We start from the raw sequence: 15,134 nt of genomic DNA on the forward strand, positions 1-15,134 counted from the left end.
TACAAAAGGTAACATGTGCCTGTTACAGCCCCCGAGGAGTCCTCACAATGCTGCCGGACAGCATCCGAAATTTCAGACGGAGGCTTTGAGATGGCTCTTCCCTCGAGATGTTTTCTGGCAGGGCGAGCACGAAAGCGGGCCTGGCTGGGCACACCGAGGGTCCACCCTCAATCAGGGGCCCAGCAGCAAGAGCTGCGTGGGTGTCCGCGATTGCAGGCCCCGGACTTGCGGGTCTTTGGGGCTGCCTCTTCAGGGCCTTGGGTAACCCTCACTTCCTGCTTCTGCTAGAACGTTGCAGAGCGGCTCACCTGCGCTGAGACGGAAAATGAGGCACGGCCTTGTTCAGATTTGCCCTTCAAACACGCCGAAGTCACAGGACCAGCGGGATGGCAGGAATAAAAGGGCAGTTGCTTCGCTGGCCCCCGCTGGGGCAGTGGCAGCTCCAAGACCCCCCAAGAAGCCCCCCCCATTCTCCACCACTGTCTCCTGCTCCTCACCCCCTTTCTCAGCATGGAGGCCTCCCGGTTGCCCAGTAGGTGCAGCAGGGAAGAGGAGGGACACCCTCCCCACCACTGTGGCGGCCTGAGCCAGCCTGAGGGGCGATTCCGGGGGGCTCATGCCCGTGGGGTTTGGGCTCTGGGCAGGTGCCTGGAGGTTGATCCCAGGGGCTTCAGCCTCGCAGTCCAGGCCGACCCCAGGGGCTCCCCGCACACGTGCAGGCGGCTGCTTGGCCTGCCCTGAAGTGATGCGCTCCAAGGACCCAGTCTCTGTCGGCAGAGCGAGCGAGCAAGGGGCAGCCATGAAGACCGAGCGGTTGAGGAGCAAGAACAGCTGGGTGGTGAGGAGGGAGGGTCCCTGGGATGTCGCAGGGGGTGTCCTGCCTGAGGGCCCCTCCAAACTGGCGCTGGGGCAACTCTCTGGGACCCCCTCGCTTCACGGGGCTTACGCGTCTCCGAGGCTCGTCCAGTTCCCAGTCCTGCCACTGCCCAGGCGGGGGCCCCTTGCCAGCACACGGGGCTTTGGAACTAATTGATTCATATGCAGGAAACGCCTGGGGGTCGGAGATCAGCATCCCCTTCGGCTGTGATAAATATCCCGTGTAATTGGTGGACAAAGGCGAGCGCTCGAGATTTATATCGATTAATTGAGGAATGTTCTCGCCCCTTTCCCCTTGTCGCAGGACTGCAGCCATCCCCTGGCTGGCAGGGGAGCCACGACGCCATAATTTAGCTGTCATCGCCGCCTTTCCCGAGTCCTTCGCTTCAGGTACAGCCAATGCTGTTCCCTTGGCCGGGGCAACCCAAGGGCGAGCTTTTGGTGTGGCTCCGAGGGCTGAGCAGCTCTCCGGCAAACGGCACCCACACTGGATTGCTCGCCCGGGAGCTCAGTGCTCACCTCTCCTTGGGCTCAGCTCCACCGTGGGTCGGCCCGCTTGCTCATTCGGCCTGGTTCTGGGTTCCTTGACCTGCCGCGGCATCTTCCTCCTCGCCTGCTCCCAGATCTCCACAAATGAGTGAAGGCAGGGGTCGCTGGGGCTTTCTGCCCGCATTGCAAGCGCCAGTCTCTAAGCTGTTCTCCCTAGAGCAGAGCTAAGAAGCCTCCACTGGTTGTTGGCCTCCCACTCCCATCAGCCCCAGCCCAAAGAGTGGGGGTTGGGAGTCCAACACCAGCTGGCAAGCCAGGGGTCTCCCCACCTTCCTGTGGAACATGTGCTATGCAAACACGTTCAGCCTGAAGGCCAGATTCCATTCCTGTTACGTTTTCAGGGCCCAGTGGATCCCAGCACCTAGCAAAGCAGTACAACGGACGGGAGTGAAAATCATTCTATTTGCATTTCAATCCAAACTTGCTTCATTTTGCACGTTTGGACTGCTACATGACTCCAAACTGTTCTCCTCTGAGGTTCACACTTCTCTGAATTTTGCAGTGGAGCTCCTCAATCAAAGAATGCAGGGGAAAATGCACTTATTGGGGGAAATAGCACTGGAAAATGTATTAGCATTGGCGGCAATTTAAGGGGAGGAAAAAAGCACCCACAGCATCCAAATGCGAGGAACCCAAGGTCGCCTGCAAGTTCTCCCCTTCTCCATATGTCTTAAAAGCATCGCAGACAAGAATGCTTGTAAAGTTTCATATAAGCTTCGAACAAATCTCAGAGTTTGGCTTGAACTGAACTTAAAACTGGTAAAGGAAAACTTGCAGATTTCAAGAGCAGCTGGACTTAAAGTCTGGAACGATGAAAAGCTCAGAGAAACTAAAATTGACTGGAACTGAACTCCAGCGACTCTGCTGCTTGTCTTGGAACTAATACTCCCTTTTCAGCTCAAGATTTTTCCAAGCGCCAGAGCAGTTGTCTCCATGTGGCTGCTTTCCCCTCACCTTGGCCTTGTCTTTCAGTCCTAAACTGCAAACTTTGGTGTGTCTCAGGCCGCTTGCCTTTCCAACTCCTTTTCACGCCTGGCTATATATTGACCAGAGACTGATGCGGTGGTCTTTTGAGCCCGCTGCCAACAGTCTCTCACTAGGCTGGGCATGGTCTGAGAAGGCAACACAGTGGATGGCGGCCGTGTGGTAGTCCAGGACGGCCAAGGGCTTGAGTTTTTTCCAGCCAAAGAGGCGGATACGATGGTCCCAGCCAGCTGTTGCCAAGATCTTCTTGTCGGGCCGGAGGGCCGTCTCAGCAATTCCAGGATTGGTGAGTTGGTGTGTTTGCTGAAGCTGAGGAAGAGACAGATAGCACATGGATAGATGGGGTGAGGCGCAAGGGAAAAGCCAGCAGTGTGACTGCACATTTTGGAGTGTGGGTGCTCCTGACAGCCACATCTGGAAAGTCATACAGCTGTACTGATCCATGTCGACAAGGGGGAAGGGCCCTTCCAATGGCGGCTCCCAACTATGGCATGCCCCCACCCCATGAGGTCAACCTGGACCTAACCTTATCACCCTTTTGGTGTCAGGTTAAGATGCCCCCCATGCCAATGGTATTCAAGGGTTTGAGAAGATTACCCAGCCGAGGTATTGCTCACATCTAACTCTCCATCCCATCTCATGTTAGCGGTCTTTAAGTTATGTTTACCAACTATTTTGGAAATTTTAATGGCATTTTATTGTACTGCTATACAAACCATTCTATACCACCTAAAGAGGTTCAACTATTGGGAAGTGTGGAAACAACAACAACAATGAAACAATTCTAGCACTTTTTGTCTCCACCGAGAGCAGGTGTACTATGTTGTTGCTTGTAAAGCAGATGGGCCTCGATTGTCCATTGAAGACTGAGCCGTCCCAACACACCCCGCCTTGCCACAGTGGACTCCCCTCCAAGCACTGGCCAGACCTAGGCCTGCTTAGCTTCAGGATGGTGACTCGCTCATGCACCTTCGCACCAGGACCTGGGAGCTGCTGGCAGGCAAAGACCTTTGAATTTCTGCAGGCCTTTGGCATGCAAGCAGCTCTGTGGCTCAAGGGGACAGGGCAGGGGTCTTCACCGGTTGAAGCTATTTCTTTTATTGCTGCTTTTCCTCCATGTCTTTTCTTCAGGTGAATTAAGATGTTCTTAGTGTGGCAGGAAGGCTGGCTATAAAGGAAACAAGCAAACAAGCCGGGAAGCGCATGCCAACGCCTTCGCTCCGCTTCGCGCACAGATGGAAAAGCCATCCTTGTCAGCAGACTGCAAGAGTCACGTCCAGTCTGACAGGCCGAAGCGTTACAAAAAATGAACACTACGATGGCCTTGGAGGGGAATGAACTATTAAGTCTTAACATGTGTGGTGGCTTTTTAAAAAGTGCTTGCTTCTAAGAGTTACTTGCCCTGAGCCTCAGGGGCAGGGCAGGCAAAGCTTCGGGACGTTTAATAAATGCACAAGTATGGCTTCAGTCCTAAGTTCGGATTACCGACGATCCTACAGGGATGCTCCATCGAAACCTTTGCAAAAAGTGCCAAAACTTCTTAAGAGGAAAAGCATCCAAAGGGCATGTGGTGGGAAGCAAAGCAGCCCCGTGAGGACTGGAGGGGAAATGTGGAAACCTGACTGGGAGCGTGAGCAGGAAAACCAAGCGGGGGCGATGGAATGGAGTGCCCTAGAAAAGGAAGTGTCTGGCTGGAGCACTGGACAGGAAAATGCGGGCCCCGCTTGCTAATTTTATAGGGGAAGGGAGGGCAAGGAACAGGTGGCAGGGGGTCCTGAGTGGTCTTACGGACCGTGGGATAGTGCTGCCGATTCAAAATTGATGCACTATATGCAGACCTGGAAAGAAGATCCCACAGAAACGGGCGGCCTTTGCATTGCTCGGGAATGCTGCGTTTCAAGGTGATGGGAGGTCACACGCACTCCCCTCCCCTCCGGACTGACTGTGAACTATGGACCCCATCTTTTTTCCTTCAGCCATGTGAGCAAACCTCCGAGATACCTACCCGTAATTAAATATCTCAACTACCCCTCACTGACGTGGTCTTTTATCTAGCCAGACCTTGGTATCATTGTGCGAGACCCTCTTCTTTGTGCCTCCGGTCCAATGAGGCAACGCTGGTGGCGGCGAGAGACAGGGCCTTTTTGGTGGTGGCACTCAAGGTGTGGCATGCCCTCGCCGGAGAGGCTGGGCTGGCGCCTACCGTATGGGGCCTCTTTTGCACCGGGCTAAGAACCGCAAACGTTGTGCGGTGTTCTACTGCTGGTTCTGCCTCGGGTGTGCCTTACGCTGGCATATGCTACTGCTTGGACGGTGTGTGTTTGTAATGCCCTGTGTGTTGCCCAGAGGACCGTGGGTCTTGGGCAATGAAATAATGGCTCCCCTGCTTCCTCACACAAACAGCTCCGAGAGCGGGGAAGAACTCCGGCGCTCCTGAAGGCCCGGACAGCGGCGAGCTGCCACAGCTTCGCCATCACACCGGATCGCGTCGCAACCGGCACTGCCCTGCTGCTGCTGCCGCATCGCCTCTTTCGAAAGAAAGCTGAGCAAGCGAGGGCCACCGAGCCCCCGTGCAGTAAAAATAACGTGCCACTGAGTGGCTTCTCAAGCACCGGCATTACCTCAGGAACGTGGAATGCCCCGGAAAAGCCCCATCTGGTTTGTGTTATTAATCCAATAGGAGAGCGAGCACGGGGGGGAGGGAGGGGGGAGTGGGGAGACCGCCACGTGTGGTTCTGATGCTCTCACTGGACAGCCAAGAGCAAAGCGGAGGAGAGGTGTGTGGGGGTGGTGGCTCAGGGTTGAGGATCCCTCCAGGTCAGAATATCACGTACGGGCGCTTGGTGCTTTTGTCCTTGCACCTGTGTCCGGCTTGCCATTCATGTGCTTGGATGACTGGTCACTCCATCATTGGGCTTAGGATCGGACAGTGTATGGCAAATCCAACTACTCCTAAGCAGGGGCTCCATACCGTGCAAAACACACCACATCTTTTCGGAAATTCTCCTTCCGAGCGCCTGCACTTCCAGTCCTGTTTGGCCCCGCAGCACGAAGGGGCTGCGGAGTCGTGCCCCTAATTAAGTTCTGCTTAACCTCTCGGCAGTGGCATGGTGTTTGTCGAAAGGACAGGTTACGCTCCAGCCATGATCCTTTGCTGTCATTAGGCGACCCTAGTTTCTCGAGAGATGTCTTAATGAAGCAGCTGCTGCTTAGGAAGACTGCAACAGCGTACACCGTTCATTCGTATTAATGAACTCCCTTTCCAAATACAGACAGGGATGTCCCAAGAAGCCCAGCCATGTCTTAACTGCAGATCACTGAAGACCGAAATTTCACCAGGCTCTTCCCAGAGATGCCGGGATGCCCCCAATGGCAGCTCCGTGGAATAAAGGACTGAACAATTGCCCATTTTTTGCCATTAGGAAAAAGTGCCATTTCATTCTTCTGAAACCTGGAAAAAGCTGGGTTGTGGGGTATGTTTGCCCTGTTCATCTCACCCGGGGCTGCAAGACTTGGCTCACTCCCACGTTAGCCTTCTGTGGATTCTCCAGAAAAACCAAAGCTTAAAAATACAAAGAAGCAAGAACTGACGAAAGATGAGGAGCCCTTTGCAGTCTGCCTTGTTTACAGCAAACGCAGGCAACATAGTGCCTGCTAGAGGCTTGGGACTACAACTCCCATCGCCCCAGCCAGCAGGCCCAGAAGTCAGGGTTCATGGAGGCTGCGGTCGGACACATTCTGGAGGGGACTGAATTGCCTGCCCTGTCTCGGAGCCTAACCAGTCTGTGATTAATTAGTGAGGGATCCGCAACAACTCGCCTTCATGGGTAAATATTTTTCCAGTCCATCGAACTGCTAGTGCGAAACAGACACAACGGCACAACGAGGGCAACTCCACTGACCTCGAGGTTCTGCTGCTCGTCGAGGCTCCAGACACAAAGTATCTTCTCAGACGAGCCCGAGACCCCCTTGGCCTTCTCTGCGTCAAAGTCAAGGCCCATGATGGGCTCCTGATGACATGCGAGCCGACTCAGAGTGCTCCCCGTCGACAAATTCCATAGGACCACTGAACCATCCTCGTAGCCCACCAGGAGGAGAGGCGAGGAACCGCTGCTGGGCTGATGGAAAACACAGCAAAACGCACAAAATCAGGACAAGGGAGCCGTGGTCATGAGCTGTATTGCCCATGCCACCCATCATGAGACGTTCTCTGGGCAGTTCGCAGAACTTCAACCCATAAAATATCGCAACACAGCCTAAAAGTCATATATAAACATGGTAGGACGAGAACAGAACAAGACCAAGATGCCAGCTGCAGCGAAACATCATAACTCCTTGTTTTAAAAGTTTGGGGAAATGAAGTCCTCCTGTAGTGCCCAGAAGACCACAAGGAAGCACCAAGGAAGCCTCTCTGGGGAGGGTGGTCTACAACCAGGGGGCCACCACGGAGGAGGTCTTAGCCTTGGAAAGCACCCTCCTCACATGATTCAGTGAGGGCACCTGGAGATCATCTTAGGATCCAGGCAGGTGTAGATGAAAGGGGATGACCCTTCCACATTCACCCACCTGAACAACTACGCCAATAGAGGCACAAGACCCACAAAAGTACAGAAGAACCTGCTACAAAAATGTGTCTCAGATACTCTCACTCACCCGGTTTGCATGACACGACGACCCGCTATGGGCAATCAGCCCTGTGGGTTGCCCAGCTGTCCCAGTCCAGAGTGCTTCGGGCAGAATGGCTTATTTTCGGGCAACGGGCACCTTGACAACCCATGGATTCTTCCAGGGACTGTCTGAGCCGTGATGGCTTGTTGCGTGGTCTGAACCCAGGACAAGAACTCTGTCCGCTGCCCACCTTTTGCCCTTGGACTCGCCGACGGCACCTTTTCTGCCCAAGCGGCATTTGGAGCAGCTATCCCTGTAGCCCCCTCCCTTCAACCACAAAATTGTACAAATATGCCTGCAATTTTTTTGTGTGGGGGAGGGGGAGAATCTTTTACAGTTGTGCTGTCCAATATGCAAAGTCTTGCTTGGATAACTTTCTTGTATGTTTCCAGGAAGCAGCCCAAGGCGGAGTAAGCAACACAGAAAGAAAATGACAACTATAGTGCAACTATAGTGCAACTGGTGCCTAGGTGCCAGAGTTGAGTTCTCAGCTGAAAAACTTCTCTACACACACACACACACACACACACACACACACACAATATTGGAGGAAAGCTGCCAAAGAAGGAGGGCCACATCTTCGATTTATTTTTAAATCTTTTACCTTTTTATTTCAACAATATTTTAATAACTTTGAACATCAGCTGATAGGTTTTAATCTGCAGCCAGGGTAGATCTGGATTTTATTTGTATTATGTTTTATTTTATTTTATGTAAGCCATCCCGAGGCTACGCGATGGGACGGCATACAAATGCTCTAAATAAATAACTAAATAAATTTAGCAGTCCTCTTGATTTTAAGCATTGATTGTGAACATTTTAAGCAGCCAGCTAGTCCAGAATGGGGAGATATTCTGCGACCCCTTTTTGCAGCCAGTTTTCAGAGTGCTCACTCCGATTCCGTGACAGTTCTAGAAACAGAATCATGAGAAGGTAGTGAAATAGGATGTCGCGTGCATGGGATGCCACAGGTGGGCAAAGAGAAGTACCACTGGTGCTGGTGGTGTATTTGCTCCATCTCGTTCTGTAAAATGTAAAGGTTTTTAAGACACGCAGGTAATTGTTGGGAGGGTTTGCACAATTTTTAAACTGGGAAATATATGCAATTTTAAAGGCTGAGAAGTAAATCAAGAGGAAAGTTACACCAATTTAAGGGCAAGGCAGCGAATGAAGGGGGCATTTTATTTATTTAAAGCGTTTATGTCCTGCCCTTCACAATGTTTCAGGGTGATAATTTGCAAAACAGTCAAGGCAGGTGCATACATTTCCTCTCCATGTGCCTCCTCCGGCTTCTTTCTGTGCCCTTGGAAAGCTGAAACAGACAAGGAGATGGAGCAGACATGACTACGTGTATCGGACAGCTCCAAGAGCACGCTTGGGCACTTTCCAAGGACACAAAATGATAAAGGAGCATGAATGCACCTGCGCAATTCTCTGGGCCTGAACACTGAAACAGCACTCCCAGCTGTACATCTCCGAGGCTCCAGAAACCAGAATCAAAGCGGCAGTGAATAAAAATGGGTGGTGGTTTGAGCAGAGACAGGAAGACAAGACAGCTTCTGCTAGAAAGAACAAGCAGATGTTGGGCTGAGAACTGGGAAGAGCAAAGGGGCTAACAAGACACAGAAGTCTCGTCACCGGACAGGTGGACCATGAGTGGCTTCTTTGTAGGGAGTGTTAGCCAGCCATGCGAACCAAACCACGGTGAAAAGCCAACATGCCTATCATGTTCTGGATGTGCCTAGGCTGACTTTTCAAGGAGGGGAAAAGACCATCAGAACTGTTATTCCTACACTTCATTAAAGCCTCATCTTGCCGATAATTTTAGAATTTTAATGTGATTATTTACAGTTTAACCTTGGGTTGGGCCTTTGTAAAACAGTCTGGCTGGAATTTGGCTGCCAGTGGAGCCAAATACCTCCTGTCCTCCTTTCAAAATGGGATGTCAAACATCTTTCCAACACTTCATCAGGAGAAAAAAATTTCTAACGGCACTTGTGCTCCATATGCAAACCAGCCCCTTTCTCAAATTATCTTCACGGCAAATTTTGGGTGCACCGCCACCAAGGGAATGAAATGCTCAAGACAAGCAGGTCATTTTTCCAAATACCATTTTGAAAATTTTCCAAAGTAGCTAGCACCCAAAGAGTTAACTGGTCTTGAGTCCCAGTGTAACCAATTGTGAGATATTTTGATTAATGATGTCACAGGTCAAAGGGCATGGCACCCTGGGCAGTCACCCAATTTATTAAAGCCTCTGAAATAACTCAAAGAAAGGAACGTTACTAGATTACATGTCACACTTAAGGAAAATATTCATCACTGCCTTGAACCAGTTGACTAATGACTCTGTAAATCGGAAGACTTGCCTTGTGAGGGAAGAGACAGAAGTCCTAATGAAAGCAAATTAAAAAACAAACGCCTGTTAACGCCAGTTATGGCTTTAAAAGGAGGAAACCTGGCTGAAAAAGGACACCAACTCCTTCCCACTGAACGTGTGAGCAGCTTATTTCAACAGAACAATGCCCTATTCTCTGCTCCCCTTTAAATCCAACCTCTCGCTAAATTTTAAAATACAATCTAAGCAAAGCAAAGCAAAGCAAACACACTGAAAGTCAGGTTCTTGCTTCATGGTCAGGATAACCCCGTATTGATCCCTGCTCAGTACCAGCACTACCTTTTCAGACTAATAGATCACATTTGTGCTATTATGTGGCTTGCTCTAGGAATAGTCATCTCCTTGCTATAATGGGTGGTCTTCCTGCTGGCGAGAATTTTCCTTGGGAAAAAAAAGGAAGCAAAAGAAAATAGCCTAGCAGGAGCCTTTGCTGTTAAAGTCTCCCTTCTCCCCAAATGGCTCCACGTTTTCTCCCTTGGGTATATTCCAGCCTTGGGAAAGTGCTCACAGGAGCTGTCTTCCCTCAACCTGGTACCCCCAGTTGTTTTGATTTACAAGCCACTTTATTCCTGATCATCGGCCATGCTGGCTGGGGCGCATGAGAGCTCAAGTCTAGAAAGTCTGGGAGAATCCATGTTGGGGGAAGGCCACACCGTAAGAACAATCCAACAGATGTGGGGCACACTGGGGATGCCACGGAACTGGAGAAAACATGTGTTGGAGCCAGGAGTTCCAAACATTTCCCTCTAGAGCTCTGGAGAAGGCAGGCTTGGTTTGGGAGCCAATAAATGCAACGCCCTGTCCCCATTCTTCTCTAAACACCCTCAACAGCTGCGAAACACAGAAGGGTTCCATGCTGAATCATCAGCATCTTCAGTACAAAGGATCTTGAGTCAGGCTTTATGATCTTAATCTAACCTACGCCACAGAGTTATTATGGAAATAAAATGGAGAGTTCCTTGAGGAAGGGCAGGATTAAAACAAGAACATGAAGTCCCTCCAAGGAGAATTCAATGACTCAGCCCTACACAGAAGATCAAGAGGAAACCACAATGTAATGTCAGATGGATCGTTCTAGATATTCGCTTCATATTCTCCAAAGTTTTCCCATTCTTGAACCAGTCTAGGGTGTCCCAGGAGATACGTTCATCCCATATTGTGCCTCCAGGCCTGTCTCGTTCCTTGTTTTGTGCAAGTTTGATCCGCTCCAGCATCTGATGGGGACTTTTCGGTGGCAACGCCTATGTTGTCAAGCACTCTCCCTAGCACTCCATACCTGGCCAACTTTCATGGCCAGTGGAAGCCTCCCAGAATGGAGGAAGAGACCAAAGGGTTGTCTAACCTAGCATCCCATTTTCCATAGCGAACCAGATGTCTCTCGGGAAGCATGGCACGATGGATCCCCGGCCAACTGGGATTAAAAGCCCACCCAATTTGTTGACTTGGGAAGGCCACTGATTCTGTCCATTTGAAGAGTTCTGGTGTTTACATGTCACCCCACACCAAGCTCTGATTGGACCATGTTGGTGCTGACCTGTTGAGAGTTCCTGAGCAGATTGCTTTGGGTTATTCCTGTGTTCTTGTGATGCTATGGCAAATTGGGTACCATTCTTGGGCAGAGAATCTGACTGGAGATTCCATTTCCATCAGGGATTCATCGAGCCCTTTCTTTGCAGGTTGTCAGGAAAGTTCGGAAGGCTCACCTGCTTTCAGTGGCTTTCCCACAATTTCCGGGCTGTCGGTTTTATTAGGGAATTTTATTCTTCATTTTTGCTTTTTGTTGACTATGTTATGGATGCTTATCATGTCTGCTTTGGTGAGCATTCAATGCTGCCGTCGCACCTGTGTGACTTACTACCAGCATAGCAAGGAGCTAGCAATTCTTCAGAAAACTGGGAATTAGGAAAAACACACATTCCTGCAACAGGGAAAGTCAGCAGAACTTTCGGGAAGAGCCCTCCCTAGGTCATCCCAATCCAGAAATATTGCTTTTAGGCTGTCCTGACTCAGGATCCCGTAGGCACATCAGCAGTCTTTGGATACCACCCTTTCTGTGGTTTATTTCTTGCATACCACCTTGGGAGAGTTCTACGCCTAAAGTCGGCCAACATTTTGAATGAATGAACGAACGAACGAACGAACGAACGAATGAATGAATGCACTTAGCAGCAGTTTCTCTGTGTCCAAGGCATCCAGGGGGGCAGTTTCTGCTTGAAATGGGATGGGCAATTTCTTCTCCTTTAAAGGAGGATGTTTTATAAATCTGACGCCTACCAAATGGTCCCATGCAAGGCGCACAGTTCACAGCCAACCGGGTGGGGCTGCATTTGCCCACATTCCCTTCATTTTCCCATCAGGAAAGGTGCTGCGTTGTGCAATGAGGATTTCTTTATTTATTTCAAGCATGAATGCATGTAGAGACTGGAAATGCAGCCAGCGCTTTATATACATTCCAACAATGCATATCCCAGTCAAGCTAATGCAGATTTTCCTTTGCTTCCTTCTTTGACGTGCTACAAAACTAAGAGGGGGAAAAAGTCGTCGTGCGCACACAGATTCATAAAAATAGCAATTAAACAAGTATCTCCTTGAATCAAACTGCTGATCAAGACTGACTGGCAAAAATGGAAGCACCACCAAATTGGGATATAGAATCTCAACCCAATAAACACACACATTACAGATATTTTACAGAAACACGCAACTACCAGAGCAAGAAGATTGATGCAGCTCTAAAGCCAACGTGGAAATACAAATATAAAACTAGCCCTGAACACACTTTGAGCATAAACGGATCTTCTTCAGCTGCTTAGTAATCTGAAAATCACAGCAGCTCACATGCATAAGGTGGATACTGTCTTTGCTCCAAGCCAGACTGAACAGAGACATTTCAAATGAGCTTCAATGGCTTTAATCCTCAGTGACCAAGTTGCAAGATGCTCCATTAACGCTTTCTTTTGAGGAGCAAAATGGCCTGAATCCCAGGAATGCGCAAGATCTTTCCAGCCAAGGGGCCAAATTCCAGTGGTGGAAGGGGCCCAAGCACGAGGCGTGGGGCTAAAGACACCACCCTATTAGAGGTTAAAGTAATGACACCTCAGGGGGGGAATCTCACCCGTTTAGAGTGGGGTGAAAAACTGCACAAACGCCAGGAAACCATGAAGCGATGGGTGGTTGGGGGAAGGAGGCAGAGTCCTGTGGGGAGCCCTGAAGAGCCGGACTGGCCCCTTGGCTTGAGATGCTAAAACGATGCTGCACCGTCGGCAGAAAGGTGGAATGTTCCGGCAGTTCTATGCAGGATGTTCAAATTTCCCTCCTGCTCTTAATAGCATAATTACTTGCCTGCTTTTGACAATCAATCAATCAATTCCCCCAAAGCAAACAAAAAGCCTTAGAGTGAAGACTGATTCATGTGTACCATGTAATCACAGGAGGGGAAAGCATTTCATAATTAGCAAGCTCCCGTTGGCTTACCTGCCACATTTTCAGGCACATGGGCATACCCAGTTTGGCATCAGCTTCTGGCTTCAAGGTACAGACTGACAGCTTGGACGGCAGCTCCAAAACCCAAACCTGACATTAAGCAAACAAGACTGATTGGCTGGAGGCCAGGCACAGAACGCGCGTCTTCCTGGGAGAGTTGCAAGAAGGATGTTGCACGCCTGGCCAGAGGTGAGGGGTGCGGGGGGGAAGGATCGATGCTCGTGCCTCTAATTTCGCAGGCCAGGTCTGGCTGAGGAAGCTCCACTGAAACAGAGGGGAGCAGCAAAGCCTTCCTTCTCGTCCAGTGGGAACAGAACTGGACCAGGACTTGAAGGATCTGGGTGCCAGTCTGGTCTCAGCCCACTGGGTGACTTAAGGCCAGTTGTGGACTCCCAGCCTAACCTACCTCACAGGGTGGTTGTTGTGAGATGGCTAGGAGGAGGAAGATTATGGAACTTGCTTTGGATTCCTTGCAGGAAGGAAAAAGGTGGGATATAAATGTAACGACAACAACTTCACTAACCCAGTGGAAACAGACTTAGAGGTAAAATCCCCAGTCTTTTATTGAGCAGAAGGCACGGCTGGGCCCCTCGCTAAAATGAGCCAGCTATCAGACGCTGCCCACTGTGACTGCGATCCTGTGTATAACTTCCCACGGACCTCAGTGGTGCCAACTTCTCGATGCCTCGTTTCCAAACTACATTGAGCTTTAAGCAAAAGAAACCGGGCCAGCTGAAAACTAACCTCCAGACTGTCATAAGCAATGCAAATGATCATGCAAAGATGCATGAGCCTTTGAATCAGTGGAGTGAAGAAGGTTCCCCAATCCACCTCCTCACTTTCCATATAAGTTGATCTGCCACAAACAAGAGTAAAACCTGAAAGCCTTGGCATCCCCTCATCCCCTTGCCAGGGCAAGGGAAGTCCCATTACCAGTGTCCCTCCATGCGATCGTTTAGTTCTTTGGCAGGAGTGCTCTGTCCCTCCCTGGCCAGCTGCCGGTAAGAGGAAGGAAGCGGGGGAACCATATTGCAAGCTTCAGATGATGCGCAGGATACAAATAACAGACATATGAGGAGACAGCCCCTCCCAGTATGAGCCCTGGCCTCCCCTGCCTGGTTTTATAAGCAGCTTCTGACAGATCCAGTCCAGGGAATACAGCTGTCCTCTGCGGATTGACAGCGGTTTTCCAGGCATCCTCAGTCCAACCTGGACACACCAGGATCAAACCTGGGACCCTTCAGACACAGACCTTATGTTTCACCACTGCGCTACGTCTCTTCCCCAAAGTCAGTGGGACTCGTGTTACGTATGCCTGGCAGTGTACGTACCTCCACATTCCTTTCTACTTTATCCCATTTAATTTCATGCTACTGACAAATGCTCTTGGGGAACTTTACCACCCAAACAATCCTAAAGTAACAACCAATTCAATAATACCACTCATGAAAGCAGCCAAATATTAAACTATTACGAAGCCAGCAAGGGTTAGTACTCAGAACAACAAATGTCTGCTGGGAGAAGAAGATCTTAACTACAGAAAAATACTTTAATAATGTGTGGAACAAGTGACCAGGAAGTATATTTCAGAAAAATACCAGTGTATAAAACGGCCCTTGAAACCAAAAATAGCAAAGCAAAAATTGGAGGTTGTTTTATACTACCAGTGTAAGACAAGCAACAGAATGTCCCCACAAATATGGACCTCATCTTACAGGTGAGTCACCTTATATGCTGGTATATACAGCACATGCCAGGTGGATCACCCTGGGAGGGGTGCGTGACAGCAATTGGGGGGGGGATGACACCTCGGCAGCCACCTGTCATGCCACTGTGGGTGGCGACACCCAAAGAAGAACTCCTGAAGATGTAACAGAGGTATGTGTCCAGCACATTGCCCAGCCAGCAAGCAGCAGCTTCTGACAGGCAATTTAAACCATGAAAAAGGCCTGCGGTAAGTTTTCACTCTGCCCTCCGTACTCCAGCACATTCTGGGTCAGTGCTGGCGAACCTATGGCCCGCGTGCCGCAGCGGGCACACAGAGCCCTCTCTGTTGGCACACGAGCCAAGTCGCCCCAGCATCGCCCCAGCAGCCGAGCATCGGGTAACAGCGCACTCAGGGGCCGTGCGCATTTTTGGAAAGGAGTAGTGGCACCAGGCGATGATGCCACAAGCC

The 15,134-nt window shown here is 50.3% G+C and overlaps 1 protein-coding gene across 8 annotated transcripts in view; it reads right to left on the reverse strand.

Annotated features, from left to right (window-relative positions):
• Nucleotides 1–1,948: 1,948 nt before the first annotated feature.
• Nucleotides 1,949–15,134, reverse strand: part of GNB1L (G protein subunit beta 1 like) — a 56,199-nt gene continuing 43,013 nt past the window's right edge. For 7 of the 8 annotated variants that reach the window (XM_044440895.1, XM_044440898.1, XM_044440902.1 and 4 more), the window contains 3 exons: nt 12,950–13,048; nt 6,312–6,527; nt 1,949–2,718 (listed from right to left, as the gene is read on the reverse strand). In XM_044440895.1, coding sequence (XP_044296830.1) covers nt 2,452–2,718; nt 6,312–6,527; nt 12,950–13,048 — 582 coding nt within the window. In that variant the 3' untranslated portion in view covers nt 1,949–2,451. The remainder of the gene's footprint in view (nt 2,719–6,311; nt 6,528–12,949; nt 13,049–15,134) is intronic. The other variant, XM_044440900.1, reaches the window with a different exon arrangement.

Source organism: Varanus komodoensis, unplaced genomic scaffold (assembly GCF_004798865.1).
Source record: "Varanus komodoensis strain SLA01 unplaced genomic scaffold, ASM479886v1 scaffold38, whole genome shotgun sequence".
Taxonomy (NCBI): Eukaryota; Metazoa; Chordata; class Lepidosauria; order Squamata; family Varanidae; genus Varanus; species Varanus komodoensis.